This window comes from Oculina patagonica, chromosome 13 (genome assembly GCF_052425735.1).
Source record: "Oculina patagonica isolate OP01 chromosome 13, crgOcupat, whole genome shotgun sequence".
NCBI classification, from domain to species: Eukaryota; Metazoa; Cnidaria; class Anthozoa; order Scleractinia; family Oculinidae; genus Oculina; species Oculina patagonica.
In genome coordinates, this window is record NC_135770.1 from 29,877,273 (window position 1) to 29,893,592 (window position 16,320).

General features: G+C 37.5%; 1 protein-coding gene across 1 annotated transcript; it reads left to right on the plus strand.

Annotated features, from left to right (window-relative positions):
* Positions 1-789: 789 nt before the first annotated feature.
* LOC144637304 (uncharacterized) lies at positions 790-15,586 on the plus strand. Its single transcript, XM_078496438.1, has 7 exons — positions 790-877; positions 2,925-2,984; positions 4,197-4,253; positions 4,435-4,527; positions 4,885-5,007; positions 5,425-5,517; positions 14,723-15,586. The coding sequence occupies exons 5-7, from the start codon at positions 4,924-4,926 to the stop codon at positions 15,341-15,343; spliced, it is 798 nt and encodes a 265-aa protein (XP_078352564.1). The 5' UTR covers positions 790-877; positions 2,925-2,984; positions 4,197-4,253; positions 4,435-4,527; positions 4,885-4,923; the 3' UTR covers positions 15,344-15,586.
* Positions 15,587-16,320: the final 734 nt, after the last annotated feature.

The following is a 16,320-nucleotide window of genomic DNA, read 5'->3' on the forward strand; positions in this document are numbered from 1 at the left end:
CGTAACCCTTCTTAAAAAAAAACGAGCTTAGGTTAAAAAATGGAAAGCTGTAATAAAACAGATATAGACTTGTCATAGTACCAAAATAAAATTACAATATTTCAGATCGACTTCCTTGTCAGCGGCTATAAGCCAGCTGTCTTAACTATGGGACAATATTTAATGTTCTCTGTATTAAATAAAAACATTTAACAAAACTTTTCATTTATTTCACCATACATCCACGTAAACTCAAGGCACGTAAGAATGAAGTTATGTAACTAACTGCAGTAACAAGCGGTATATATCTGAGCGGTTTTCCAAGAACCTGGCGCCCACCAACCAAAACACTCCGGGCTACTACAAGTCCCTTGCCCTCCCCCAGGCTAGAAAAGGATGTCACCTCACGAGCCCAGCTGACAGCTGCCAGACCGGCAGGGTGCCTTCTATACAGGGAACTTTCCACTGGTGTCATTTAAATTATTCACAGACTACACAAGGCATTCAAAATTCACACAAACATGCTCAAAGGGGCCAGCCTTCCCCCTTCCCCCAGCTTTTGACGGCTACTCGCCAGCTGGGCACCAGCGGATAGCCCAGAGCCTGGGCAAGGTCACCACACCTTCCTTGACGTCAAGCCCCCTCAAGTTAACGTTGCTGGCTAGGCGAAGCGAAAACCTCGTGCCCAGGTTTCTGCGAATTCGCTGAGATATATTATCCCATTTTTCTTTTACAAACCCATTTTTTTTAGAACATAAAGTCAGTCTGATAACGTTATGCAGCTGATATTACGTTTATATTTTTAGCCCATCATTCTGCTTCCGCTAAAAGCCTTCAAAAGGATCCAGCCAATATCAAGGCCCTTGAGGAAAATATAACAAGCCTTAGACTGGATTTGGTAAGAGATGCATTTTGATTTAAGCGTAAACCATAAGTGAAGTGAAAAATACCCAATCATTTGGCTATAATCATCAACTCGTTTGGTTTGTCTAAAACTAAACTCATTTGAGGCGGGCGCCTCTTAAACGGACCCTTTTTAAGAAAAATCGTGGTTACAAGAGGGTCTGAATGGGGCTTAGTGTTTAGTGTGATTTGCCCAAAATTTTTAGTGTTTGCTGTTACATTGGCCAATTTTTTTCGGGAAAATTCTGTTAAGTGTATGGAGGTTTTTTCGTGAAAAATTTTAACATTTTAAATTCTTATCTGCTCTTTAAAAATCGGATAAAATCAATTATGAACTTAGAGAAAATTTTCGGATTTCTCCTCGGAAATCTTGTAATCTTCGGACATCTTCGGTAGTCTTCGGACATATTCGGTAGTTTTCGGAAATCTTCCGAACTGATCGAAAATCGTCAAGAAATGGCGAAAGCTGCTTCATATACTAAACAAAATAATATTGACCTATTTGGAGCAGTTTTTGTTTCTTTTTGGAGAAAATTTACTGTTACAGTGAATTTTTTACTGTTAAGTGTTAAAATGCCTAAAATTTTACTGTTTCATGTTACAGAGCCAAAAATTTAAGTGTTTCGTGTTATCGAAGTACCCCCATTCAGACCCTCTTACAAATGCCTCTCGAGGTGAACAGATTATTGGCCGGATATTTAACAGTTCAGTGCAAAATCGCGCGGAATATCACCTGGTACTAAGCTGCATGATGAGGCCGTTGGTCTAGTTGCTTAAAACTCAGACATTTGAGCAGGATAATTGTTTAAGTATTCAGCAAATTGTCAACAAACGCACTTTACATGTATAAAAACTGCGGTTATGTAGCAATTTGCAAGAGTATGAAAGAATCTTAGGCCTAGTTCAAACGTCGTGCTTCTGCCTTGCCGAACAAAATTGTAATTAGGTTCGCTTGTAGCACGGCAGAAACACGGCTCTGACTCAGACGTCACGCAAGAAACTTACAAATTCAGGTTTTACTGAAGCTACGTAAGAATTAGTCAGCTGCGATCCATCAAAAATGGCGCCGTTTTCCATCGAAAACTCCTGCCTTTATAATCATTGCATGACTCATGAAAAAGACGTCAATAAAGACAACAGAATATACTTTTCCTTTTGTATGAACGGTGAATGTTGTTATTGCAAGTTTGTTTGTTTCTTTGCCCGATTGGCTTCGGAAAACTTGCTAATTTCAGATTCAGCCTCGCTAGCTTCTTATTCGCCCTGCTCCCTGTCATGACTGGCATCTTCTTCGTTGATTGAAACATCTTCGCCATGCTCTTTAGCACAGAAAATTTCGTTTGAATTCCTTCGCCTGGCCGCCATGTTTTTGCAGTCTGGCAAGAATAACATTCAATGCGCACACTCCGTAAAGGAGAATTCTCCTCGGGTCTCCTCGTATCTCCCCGCGGGAACGTAATCCCGCCAAAATACATTAATTTAATTTATGAAATTTATTTGGCGCGGCAAAAGCACGACGTTTGGACCGCTGCCGTGTCAGAGTCGTGTAGCACGGTAAGGCGTGTCGAACTAAATTGCTTTGCCGAACTTAATTCAAAAGCTTGATTCAGACGCCGTGCTTTTGCCGTGCTATTGTCGAACTTAATTCCTGAATTAAGTTCGACACGGAAGAAGCACGACGTCTGATCTAGGCCTTAGAAAACTGCGTTTATCGCAGGATATCTGTTATGTACGGGTGACATAGAAATTTGTGGAATAATAACATAACATACTGTATGAGCTCACCACTCTCCTAATATCAGCGTGATCTAATAATAAGAACAAGGAACCATATATGCGCAATCTTTAGCGTGGAATGTGATATATTGATCATGTGTTAAAAAACATATATTCTATAATGACCTATAATGGTAAATATGACTGTGTCAAGTCAAATCATGCAAAAAATAATTACTATTATACAGTTTTTCAGTTAATAACGATTTGATTGTTTCTTTTGTTTATTATACACTATATAGTTATTATATGAATTTGATTTATAGGTAGAGAAAACAAAAGAGACTGAAACATTTCGTTTATCCCTTCATCGTCTTCAAGAAAAGGTACGTGTAATTTTATCAAATCTACTTACCCTTCTCCTTAACTGTTTGTTGATGTAGCGTTTTTGTTACATGTGGCTTTTCCGCTGTGAAAGTAGATACAGCTTTTTGCGTCGAGGACAGACGAGGACGTTTAAAAACCTGGGCCCAGTTGTTCGCTGTGAATATACACTTATTAGTATAGTACATGTCGCCCAGGCCCTAGTTGTTCAAAGGGAGGATAGCGTTATCCACCGGATAAATCGCTATCCAGTGGATAAGTCTTAACAAAACGTACTAGGCTATCCACTGGATAGTGATTTATCTGGTGGATAACGCTATCCTCCCTTTGAACAACTAGAGCCTGGGCGACATGTACTATACTAATAAGTGTATATTCACAGCGAGCATAAACTCTAAAAGAACACGACTTCTACGTGCAAAAGCAAAATGCAAATTAGCTGACGTCGAAGATGTACGCTCTTGAAAAGTCTCTTTTGTAGTGCGCCAGCCGATTGAAGCCTCCCCCCCCCCCTCCCAAACCTAATACATAGATTTAGGCAAGCCCCTAAAAGCGGAGCTCCACACTTATTTTCTGGTTCCTAAGATTTTGTGAAAATGCTCCCATTGAAAATACTGTTATTGAAGTAATTAAACTATACTACTCAAGAAACATCCATAGCCGAAATAAATCGTCAACTCTAATCGAAAAAATGCGCTTACAAAATCCTGTCATAACCGTATCCTGGACCAAACAAGTAAGATTTGAGCCCGCGATTCAATGGTAAACTATAACCTGGTCAGAAAACCTGGTCAAAAAAAATCATGACCTCGATGAGTTGTACACCTGAGCCCGCGATATGATCATGTGATACTGGTAAGCGGATACCTTGTTTTGACAGCTGTCAATTGACCATAACATGGATGACCAATATCAAAGATAGAAGCCGACGTAAACTTTAACTTTCCTTAGGATATGATAAGATGACATTCTCCTCCCCCGGTCGGGTTGCCTTGTGACTCCCCTCCCCCTCCCCGAGAGTCTGTAGGCGCGGGCGTGCCTACGCTCACTCGAAAAACCAAATTTTTTTGCCTTCATGGGTTTACTCCAAATCCCCTTTACCCATGGGGCTCCGCTGGCGCGCATCGCGCGCTGGAGCTCCGCTATTAACCGTTCGTTTGCATATACATGCAAATTCCAAGGTAAAAGGTGAAATACAATTTTCCTTTTTTTAGGTGACGCACCTTGACTATGCTTGTACTGAGTCGAGGACCAACAATACCCAGATAAAGGTTAAACGTTTTCATGATAAATGCTATCGATGTCCATTGTATCTTTAAAGTATATAATTAATTTTCTCTTAAAATGTTGATTTATCATAAAGCTAAGTTGGCCTCGTACCTGCCCTACCAGCAAACGATTTGACCGACCGTTCGACTGACTGACTATCGACTGATATTTTCTTTATTTCAGCTGGAAAAGCTAGATTCTGTTTTAAATCAGTTGAAGTCCACCTTGAACAGTACAAACAATGGCCTTGCAGAACTTAACAGTTCTCAAGCGAAGGTAAAGATCTCCTCTGATTTCCACACTCGAGATGCTTCGTACGATATCATCATGTGATAAGGATTGGAGTTTGGTTCTAATTCAATTTTAACTGAGTTTTTACTACTCTAAAGGTTTTATTTTATATCTTATTGACGCTTCTGTCGCCATTTAGTCATTGTTTGATTTCTTCCGTTAATTAGGTAAGTCATGATTTTAACGGGTCGCTAAATCGAGGATGAGTACATACTCGAGGTAATATACCTTGGGATTCGATGTATTTCCGTCGAGTAAGAGAATTTGGCGCACTTGACAAGACAATGAAAAATTAAGGCTTAACAACGCCAGTATGATTTGTGGTATGATTAAACTCTACAGACAGATGCTGGGTTTAATGCTCTCCGAAATGATCTTAACATGACAAGAAGGCAGCTGATGATGATGTCTGACACGAATACAAAAAACACTATTGCAGCTGTCAATACAACTCTTGGATTAAAGGTTCGTAAACAACTCTTACTTTTGGCTTTTACAGGATTTGTGTTTTTTTTACAGGATTTGTGTTGTGTTTTTGGTTTTTATAACTAATTAGTAATATTTGTTGGATATTTTGATAAATTCAATATTGAAAACAATGCAACCATTTATGAAAAAAGTTTTTTTTTCGAAAGACATAATCCACTGGTAAACAACAACTACTGGGAGTACGATGTGAGTAGTGTTTTTCACCTAGGTTTCTGACAATATTTATCTATTTCTTCTGGTAGGATATATGCCTAAGTAAATAAAGGGATTTAAATGGAAGGCTACCTTTTCACTGAGTTCCCATGTACGGCAGAGGGTATAAAAGATGTTCTTATTAATACAACAGGTCGTATCAATATCATTTTTATTTTTATTTCGAGATATTTTTTTCAGCTGGACAACCTAGATTCTGCTCTGAATCAGTTGAAGTCCGCCTTGAACAGTACAAACAATGACCTTGCAGAACTAAACAGTACTCAAACGAAGGTAAAGAGCTCTTCTTATTCCCACACTCGAGATGCTTTGTACGATATCATGTGATAAGAATTGGAGTTTGATTCTAATTCAAATTTAAATGAGTTTTATTACTCTAATTTTTCTTTCTATTTCTTATTGACACTTCTGTCGGCAATTAGGGGAAAATTGTTTGATTTCTACTTTTAATTAGGTAATTTATGATTTTAAGGGGGCGCTAAATCAAGGCGATTGCATACTCGAGGAAACACGCCTTGTGATGCGAACGAGGGCGAGTATTTCCGTCTTTTGTAAGGATAAATGAAAGCCTCGTAAGAGTATTTGGCGCACTTGACAAGACAATGAGAAACTAAGGCTTAAGGTGGTCTTATACACAAAACATGATTTTTTTGCTAAAACAGCTTTGTCGGTCGGTTTTGCTACCATGTTAAAGAACGTCACTAGCAAACTTCAAAAATGGGCTTTTTCAGGTCATGTGCCACAGTAGTTGATGAATAACTACCCCCCTTAGTTGAAAAAAGGGACTTGTTATAAGCACAATAACTTCATAATGAATGGTTAGAAAAGCATGCAATGAAGTTAACTCTGTCCTTTATAAAGTTGTCCAGGTGACAAACCTCTAAAAACAGTGTTTAGAGTCATATTTTTATTGAAAATGAGAACCTATTAACTATTATTAGGTAATATTAAGTAATATTAACTCTAAAATAGGGGAACGATTTGAAAAAAAATATATATGTTTTAGGTTTATTACCTAGAAAATGGTGTGTTTTATATGGTATGTATAAGAGCACTTTAACTACGCCAGTATGATTTGTGGTACGATTAAACTCTACAGACAGATGCTGGGTTTAATGCTCTCCGAGATGATCTTAACATGACAAGGAGGCAGCTGATGATGATGTCTGACACGGATACAAAAAACACTATTGCAGCTGTCAATACAACTCTTGGGTTAAAGGTTCGTAAACAACTCTTTCTTTTGTGTTTTTTTTTTACAGCATTTGTGTATGTGTTTTTGGTTTTTATAACTAATTAGTAATTTGTTGGATATTTTGATAAATTCAATATTGAAAACAATGCAACCATTTATGATTTTTCTTTTGAAAGACATAATCCACTGGTAAACAACAACCACTGGGAGTACGATGTTAGAGTAGCATGGATGTTTTTCACCTACGTTTCTGACAATACTTATCTATTTCTTCTGGTAGGATTTATGTATGAGTAAATAAAGGGATTTAAATGGAAGGCTACCTTTTCACTGAGTTCCCATGTACGGCAGAGGGTTTAAAAGATGTTCATATTAATACAACAGGTCGTATCAATATCATTTTTATTTTTATTTTAGCTGGACAACCTAGATTCTGCTCTGAATCAGTTGAAGTCCACCTTGAACAGTACAAACAATGACCTTGCAGAACTAAACAGTACTCAAACGAAGGTAAAGAGCTCTTCTTATTCCCACACTCGAGATGCTTTGTACGATATCATGTGATAAGAATTGGGGTTTGATTCTAATTCAAATTTAAATGAGTTTCTATTACTCTAATTTTTTTCTATTTCTTACTGACACTTTCGTCGGCAATTAGGGGAAAATGGTTTGATTTCTACTTTTAATTAGGTAATTTATGATTTTAAGGGGGCGCTAAATCAAGGCGATTGCATACTCGAGGAAACACGCCTTGTGATGCGCACGAGGGCGAGTATTTCCGTCTCTTGTAAGGACAAATAAGAGCCTCGTAAGAGTATTTGGCGCACTTGACAAGACAATGAGAAACTAAGGCTTAAGGTGGTCTTATACACAAAATATGATTTTTTTTGCTAAAAACAGCTTTGTCGGTCGGTTTTGCTACCATATTAAAGAACGTCACTAGCAAACTTCAAAAATGGGCTTTTTCAGGTCATGTGCCACAGTAGTTGATGAACAACTACCCCCCTTAGTTGAAAAAAAGGACTTGTTATAAGCACAATAACTTCATAATGAATGGTTAGAAAAGCATGCAATGAAGTTAACTCTGTCCTTTATAAAGTTGTCCAGGTGACAAACCTCTAAAAACAGTGTTTAGAGTCATATTTTTATTGAAAATGAGAACCTATTAACTATTATTAGGTAATATTAAGTATTAGTATAATTTCAGAGGTGATTATAAGAATGGCCGATTCCCTCTATAGCGCGCGCCTGCAGGGAATCACGGTAGTTGTATTCATCAAACCATGCGCGAGACTCAGCAACAATGCACGTTGCTGAGTCTCGCGCATGGTTTGATGAATACAACTACCGTGATTCCCTGCAGGCGCGCGCTATAGAGGGAATCGGCCATTGAAGCATTCTTATTGGTCGAGAAGCTCGGCTTATGAGGCTATATTCACCCCGCGCGAGGTGATTATAGCTTTGAAGGCTTGGTTACTTAGCCACGCCACCTTTGACATCCAGGCAAGTAAACATGGCCGCTTTTGCTGAATGAAAATTTCTTTGATTTGGAAAAAAACAGTCCAAGTCCTGGATATTTTAAACACTGGGAATTTTTCAAATTAACTACCAAGGCTTTTGGACCGAAAATATTTTCAAGAGATGGTTCTCAAGGCATTAGAAATGATCGTAAACACGGCGGTTTTGGCGATCGATGAGAAACTCAGTCAGATCGATTGAGCAAACATTATTTAGTTCTCTTCTCACCGGAGCTACTCATTTTCGAGAGGATTCCCACATTCGCTTAGAGGTCATCAACAATCATACAAAGGTACCGGACATCTATCTTTCTCATAGTGTTTGTTTTGTTCCGTTTTATTGCTTTACTAAATAAATTCTGATTGTAATCGATGAATTAAGCTGGTTTACACCGTATGCAAGCGAACACTTGTGTTTGCTGTTTACTTGTTTGCTATCGTTAATTTTTTAACTTCTTGATGATCACCTCTAAAAATTATACTAAAACAATTATTCGTCTTAGGCTCAGTGATTATTGTTGAATAATCCCCTCGACTTCGTCTCGGGGATTATTCAACAATAATCACTTCGCCTTCGGCGAATAATTGTTAAATATTAACTCTAAAATAGGGGAACGATTTGAAAAAAAAAATATATGTTTTAGGTTTATTACCTAGAGAATGGTGTGTTTTATATGGTATGTATAAGACCACTTTAACTACGCCAGTATGATTTGTGGTACGATTAAACTCTACAGACAGATGCTGGGTTTAATGCTCTCCGAGATGATCTTAACATGACAAGAAGGCAGCTGATGATGATGTCTGACACGGGTACAAAAAACACTATTGCAGCTGTCAATACAACTCTTGGATTAAAGGTTCGTAAACAACTCTTTCTTTTGGCTTTTACAGGAGTTGTGTTTTTTTTTTACAGGATTTGTGTTTGTGTTTTTGGTTTTTATAACTAATTAGTAATTTGTTGGATATTTTGATAAATTCAATATTGAGAACAATGCAACCATTTATGAAAAAAGTTTTTTTTTCGAAAGACATAATCCACTGGTAAACAACAACTACTGGGAGTACGATGTTTTTTCACCTAGGTTTCTGACAATATTTATCTATTTCTTCTGGTAGGATATATGCCTAAGTAAATAAAGGGATTTAAATGGAAGGCTACCTTTTCACTGAGTTCCCATGTACGTCAGAGGGTTTAAAAGATGTTCTTATTAATACAACAGGTCGTATCAATATCATTTTTATTTTTATTTCAGCTGGACAACCTAGATTCTGCTCTGAATCAGTTGAAGTCCACCTTGAACAGTACAAACAATGACCTTGCAGATCTTAATAATTCGCAAACGAAGGTAAAGAGCTCTTCTTATTCCCACATGCGAGATGCTTCTTACGATATCATGTGATAAGGATTGGAGTTGATTCTAATGATAATTTTTACATGACTTTTTATTACTTTAATGACTATCATTTTTTATTTATATTATATTATATTAGGTAGTTTTGATTTATTTGTGTACCATTTTATTTATCCGCTTAGTATTTTTTGTTTTTATATTTTTCCTTGTTTTTTATCTTTATATATATATATATATATTTTTTTTTCAACACTCAGTTCAGTATAATGGCGAGATGTGGTAAACTTGTCTCCAGTGACACTTTGATGCGACTATACAAGGCATTCATATTCCAGCATTTTTATTACTGCTCAACTGTCTGGCATTTCTGTAACACTCGAGATTCAGAAAAACTAGAGAAACCTAACAAGCGCATTTTGATATTTATATTTAAGGATGCAGATTCAGACTATAAACAATTGCTCAAAAGAGCGGGAATAACTAATTTAGGAAATAGACGCCTGCAAGACATGGTACTGATTCTTTTCAAATGTCTGTTGCGTATTCCTTAAGAGGTAGCAACGTTCTAACCCTTCCAAAGCCGTCTACTACTTCTTGTGGTTTAAATTTATCTGATTTATCTTGCTTTTAAACTATGGAACTCTCCACCTGATACTCACAGAACAATCAATTGTTCCCAAGCAAATAAGTTTTTCATCTTGGAATAAGTATGGACTATCAACTAGATTTGGTTGTCTCGCTCGATTTGAAGGTAACACTGTATATCATTACAGTAGAAAACAAATTACTCCATATACAGTAACATAGCCCTTTGACATGGTATACAATGCTTTCATTATCTAATTAACACAGAAATCAAACAATTTTTCATTTAAAAGCCGTAGAGTTATCAATAAAAATAATTTCATGTAATTTGATTTGTATATAAACTGATTTTATATCTTTAGTTATATATTAATTTTTCAATGGATGTAATAAAGGTAATTATTAAAAACTAACAATGGTATATTGCAATTCCTGCGATTTGATTGGTTGACACTTGACTGCCAATGGTATATGAGCTCATATACCATTGACCACAAATATGGTAGGTGTACGCGTCAACGAAAACAGCTTGGGAGCTAAAATATTGCAATTCTTAGGGCGTTTTAAATAAAACAATTATTTCACTCGCGCTCGTTAACCGGGCGGAGACTGGGCCGGCCCGGTTCATAAATCGCCCGGAATTTTGTCGTTGTCGTGTCGGTAAATCGTTCCAGACCCGCTCGGCCGCTTCCTTGGGCAGGGTTCAAATCACGCACTTTTGATATTTATTCGGCAGGAGCTATTAAACCCGGGCCCGGCTATTAAATCACTCTTCTATTTTAAATTTTATCTAAAACCCTGATTTCTGTTAAGCGTGAAATATATATTTTTTTGTTATTCAAGCGTTTGGATTGCGAAACCGGTTATTGTTTCGACAGTGACGTCAGTCACGCATTGTTTTTGCAGCAAGCTTTACGCATAGCTGCTTTTAAAAAAAACGGCTGGTAGCCAGAGCATTTTTGAGCCGGAATACTTTGAAGATGCTTTCCATTTAATAGGAAGAATTATGTCCATTTTCATCCGTGCACAGTTGAGCTGGCAAAGTCGCGTATCAGAGACGATTGAATGTTTGCACAGCAAAATAATCTTATTTTGGTTCTTAATGTAAAAGCTTTACTTACACACTTTCCAAGACTTCAGTAAACAAAATGGTAATGTATATAGTATTTCTACGAACTATGATGGTATTATATAAATAAATATAAATATAAATGGTGTTTATAGTGGTCATGCACTTAGCTTCATATCTCTACGAGATAGCTAGTTTACAGGTATGCCACTGAAACAGAGGAAACAAATATTTTTAAATTAACATAACAAAGTTAAAAATCCCAACTGGCAGGAGGCAGACCAGTTGGCTATATATTTGTGAAGGGATCCGTAAAGCCAGCAAGTAAAACAAATGGTCTGCAAAATGAAAATGAAATCTTGGCGCGGGTAATTTAATACATGTAATTAAATTCTCCCACGGCATGCAAAATTTCACGGTTTTGAAATTTTCTAAATCTTTTTGCCTTTAAAAATGTTTCTTGACCCCATCTTGAATAAAAATCAATCAAAAACTTTTTTCATGTTTCTTTATTTTTTTTCACGTTTGTATTAGTTGCCTTTTAGGCTTTTGAAACGAACACGGCATCTATTTATAGATTGAGGCACCGTGTGATGTTTTTAATACACATATTTGCTTTATTTGTCGTAGTAGTTCACTAGGCCGCTTTAATTCTTGGCCAGGATTCAGATCCCGCACTTTTGATATTTACTCAGCAGGAGCAATTAAAATTTTATCTAATACCCCGATTTCTGTTAAACGTGAAAGATATATTTTTGTGTTTTTATTCAAGCGTTCGACTCAAGCGAGTACTGGAGTCCGAAACCGGTGATTGTTTCGACAGGTCGAAGCTTTTTTACATCAGTGACGTAATGTTTTTGCAGCAAGCTCCTGCATTTAAAAGCGGCTCCAGACTCTACTTTGAAGATGTTTTTCATTTAGCAAGAATTGTGTCCATTTTGTCCATTTTCATCCGTGTACAGTTGGGCCGACAAAGTCGTGTGTCACAGACGAATTGAATGTTTACACAACAAAAGAACCTTATTTTGTTCTTGATGTAAAAACTTTACTTGCACACTTTTTAAGAACTCAGAAAACAAAATGAAAATGCAAAGTAATAATATAATAATTTCTTCGAACTAGAATGGAAGTTAAATCGGTAAAGCCATCGTGTGAAATAATAGACGGCAAAAATGAAAACTTGCCCTTTGGCGCGTATAATTAATTAAATTTTATCACTATTTTCACGGCTTTCAAAATTTTTAATGCAATTCAAATGTTTCTTCGCCTCATCTTGAATCTTTTTTTCACATTTAGTTGGGATTTTTAACAGCATCTGTTATCTAATACGTGTGATCTAATGCATGCCCTTTTTTAGTCCTTTTATTTTCTTTTGTAATTTTGTTTAGAAGTTTTTCTGTTATTCTTGATATTTGACTCGTTCTATTCGTTTTTTTATTACTTATGTGACTCGTTTTATTCGAGCATTCGAGCCAATACTGTAATTTTCTGGTTTCTCCGCTCTTTTTAGCGAGAAATATAAGATATATATTTTTTTGTTTTTCATTCAAGGGTTTTGAGTTTCAGTCGGAACCGAACGGCGATGGAGAAATGACCTGTAATGAATCACGCAATCAAGAACTCGCGTTTGCGTGACTGCTTCCCAAAATTGACGTGAAGAGCTTGCATGTTTGAAAGCTAAAAAGCTTTCTTATCTTGTTCTTATTCCCATTTTTTTGGTGTGATACATTTTTAAAAATGTTTATAACATAGAGGGCAAATTTACTGAATGCTGATTGGCTGAGACAGAGGGCATTTTTCCTTAATTTTGGTAATTGCCCCGGGCAAAATTACTTGATCCTGATTGGACAAACAGGAAAATTGCTCGTTTCTGATTGGCTGAGCGCGCTGCACTTCGTTGGCTTCAAGACGGCGGGATTTTGAGCAGAATTTTCAAACACAGCGCTCGCTTGTACATCGATCTTTTCGAAATTTGACTTCAGTTTCCGCAGATATGTGATGAAAATGGAATGGAAACGGGGTGATAGCTTGAAACGAGGATCCGAAAGCTGAAACAGAAGATTATTACAGTTGAAGACGGTACAAAAATTGCATCAGACACTTGCAAGTGTGCGACGATTCATTCTTAGCGGCCGGCCACTGACATCTCCGTTTCACTTCTGTCATCTCTAAGACTCATCACCAGCAACCAGGATATAAAGGAGCACATATAGTTTGTTCTGTGAAAGAATGTCACATTTACCGGACAAATTACTTCTACAAGTTCGTTTGGGGTCGTCGTTTGCTGTTATCTATGTCGAGGACTGACATATGAAGTCGCTCGTAGAGGAAAGCCTTACTAGAAAACGTGCAAACAGGTGAATAAAATTAAGCTTACGTTTATATTGAGTGTTCGCTTGTTCAGTTGTTAATAGCATTTTAATTATTTTCACGACTTTCATACCTTTCATTGCATACAACTTTCAGCGTTATTTCTTACGAACGTCAAGATTTGCTCGATTATGAGGAACGTTTTCGTTTCGCAAGCCAAATTTAAAAGCTTCGCACTGTACATAAGTTATTACAGTCGAAGCTCTCTTAACGGACACTCTCGTAAGCGGACAGCTCTACTTACGGCCGCCTTGTTTGAAACCCCGTTTTACGCTCCCATACAAACTCTGTAATTTTACATTCTCGTAAGCGGACATTCCCGTAAGCGGCCGCGGACACTTTCACAGATTACGACTTGGACTTTTTCTTTGTTTTTAAGCTCCCGTAAGCGGACATCCCAAAGAAAATTATTTTTTAACAACCTCTGTATCTTGTTTTATCAATCAACTTCACTTCGCTGTTCGTCACAATGACTTACAGCAATGTCAATACCATGTTTCAGTGTTTGTTTTGTCGTCACCCACGTCCGTCCGGTTATTGTTAGCTGGGCAAGCTCCCTTAAGCGGCCATCTATCCCCTACACCTCTTGTGGCCGCTTACGAAAGACCATTCTCGTAAGCGGCCAGCTCCAGTTACGGACACTTTTTTCGCGTCCCGAGGGTGTCCGCTTAAGAGAGCTTCGACTGTATTAGCATCGACAATTTTCAGAAAATTTTGCCCTCTTTGTCATAAACAAGTAATCACATGTTTCCTCGTAAAATTAAGGATTAATATCACTTGTGTTTTCAGAAGTTGTAGAAATTGCCCTCGTCGCTTCGCGACTCTGGCAATTTCTACAACTTCTGAAAACACGCGTGATATTAATCCTTAATTTTACTCGGCCTCATGCGATTACCTATACTTAAAAACGCTTCTTAGTTTTTAACGAAATCTTTCTAATTGTTTGTTTGTTTTGTTCGGAGATCATTTGTACTGCCATTTAACTGGTTTGAGTTCATTTATTCAAGATTGCACACAAAACGTTTTCAATACCTAGGTTATTCAGTATTCAGAAAAAAAAAATAAAAATTTGAAAGCCTAAGCAGGAATTTGTCCAAGCATGGAAAAACAATCCACAGACTTGCGTGTTACTCAATATAAATTAAATGGTATTTTAAAAGTTTTTGCTGTACTTGCCTAATCAAGTAGTTAAACATTAACCGCCCGGTTTTAAGCATTAAGCTTTAAGCGTCTTGTTGGATATGAGATCGTTATGATTTTACCAATAAATGACTTTTGCTCTGCCAATTTGAAGTGTATAGCTCTTTATTAATGAAAATAAATAGAAGTACCTGAAATACCGTGACATAGCCACTTTAATTCAGATCTCAACAATTTTATTTCGTAGGAGAAAGTGATTTACCATCAGACCATGACTCCTTCTTGGCTTGAGGCGCATGCGTCCTACATCAACAGTGATCGTTTGTACACCACTGAACAAGTCACATTCAACGCAGGCTCAGTACATAACGCTGCTCTTTTTAAAGTTCCAATGATTCCTGAAGATGCACTGCAAAACTCCACCCTGTTAACAGTTAAAATTGTGGTTTCTAATGATGTTGATATCGGATCAAATGGGGACAGAGATATCAGATTTGGCGTGTCTGACGGGATAAGCTTTGTTGGCTTCGAGACTGTGGACAACGAAACTTACACACGTAACTTTGCCCCCTGTTTTGGTATTGAGGGTACATCCGGTTCGCGTTTGTCTGGAAGAAGGGACATCAAGCCGAAATCCTCACCCAGACCAAGCGATTCTTTCTATCCAGGTCAGTTTGCCATCACTCTGAAGTTGGATGAACGCTGGGGCTCCTGCTACACTGCGCATGACGCAGGGTTTGTGAAGACCGCTGAGTATAACAAGCGAATGATGCTCAGCAAGGGGCTTACTCTTGAGGTTTATAAACACGATAAACGTAAGAAGGCTGGGATCAAGTTTATTGAAGTCACAATTATACAAGATGTTTAGCGCGAAAAATCAGCTTGTCAGTAAAGAGGAATAGACGCCAACTTAAGCAATATAGCAAGTAAAAAGGAAACTAATTATTGGTGGACAAAATAAAAAACTAAATTAACTGATAAACTACGACATTAAACAGTAACAACTCCTTTTAATTTAGTGAAGATTTCACGGATAAGTTGAGGAGAATTTCATGCTAAATGTATAATTGTTGTTTTCAGATGTAATTAAGGTAATCTTTACTTGCTGAAATAAAAACCGGTGCTGGGAAAATGTGAAACGCTTGATGAAATTTTCCACATATGTGTTTCAAACCATCATCATACAGCAGACTTTCTTTCGTACTTTATTCGCCCTTCCGCTCACTTCAGTGCCGAAAAGTTCGACATTAACGACCCCCACCCTGAGAGCAGCGATTTTAAAAAAGTTCAATGCTGCAGGCTAGTAAATCTTGCAAGTGACAGATCCAACGGAAGTAGCGAAGCGTTATGTCCGGTCGTCCTCGGACTTTTCGCTCCGGTCCCTAAAAACGAAATGGCCAACTCGATCTCACAGAAATTTCAAAATCGCATTCTCTCGAAGGCGCCCAACGTACAAGGGAAACCCTTTGAGCACGTTTTGTACGCGTTTTACCATATCAGGTGAACCTCGGACTTTGCCATCTGGCCTCTTAAACCTGCCTGACGATTGCGACAACACAGAGAACGCGCTTTATCGAACACTCTGAACAAGAGGAGACGTGTGTGCACTTTTTGTGCGCGTTTAAAGGAGCAATGTCAAGGTATTTTCAGTAATTTTCTAATTACTTTCGAATGGAAGGAAACCTCAAAAAAAGTTTTGTAGCATATAAAAGCAACGAAGGAGTAATAAAAACACGAAAATAACCAAGGATGGTTTTGACTGACGAAGATTACGATGGGTTGTGAACAACAAACTTGAAAAAACTTGCCAATTTTTTCAAGATGCGTTGTCCGTAACGTAGCTCC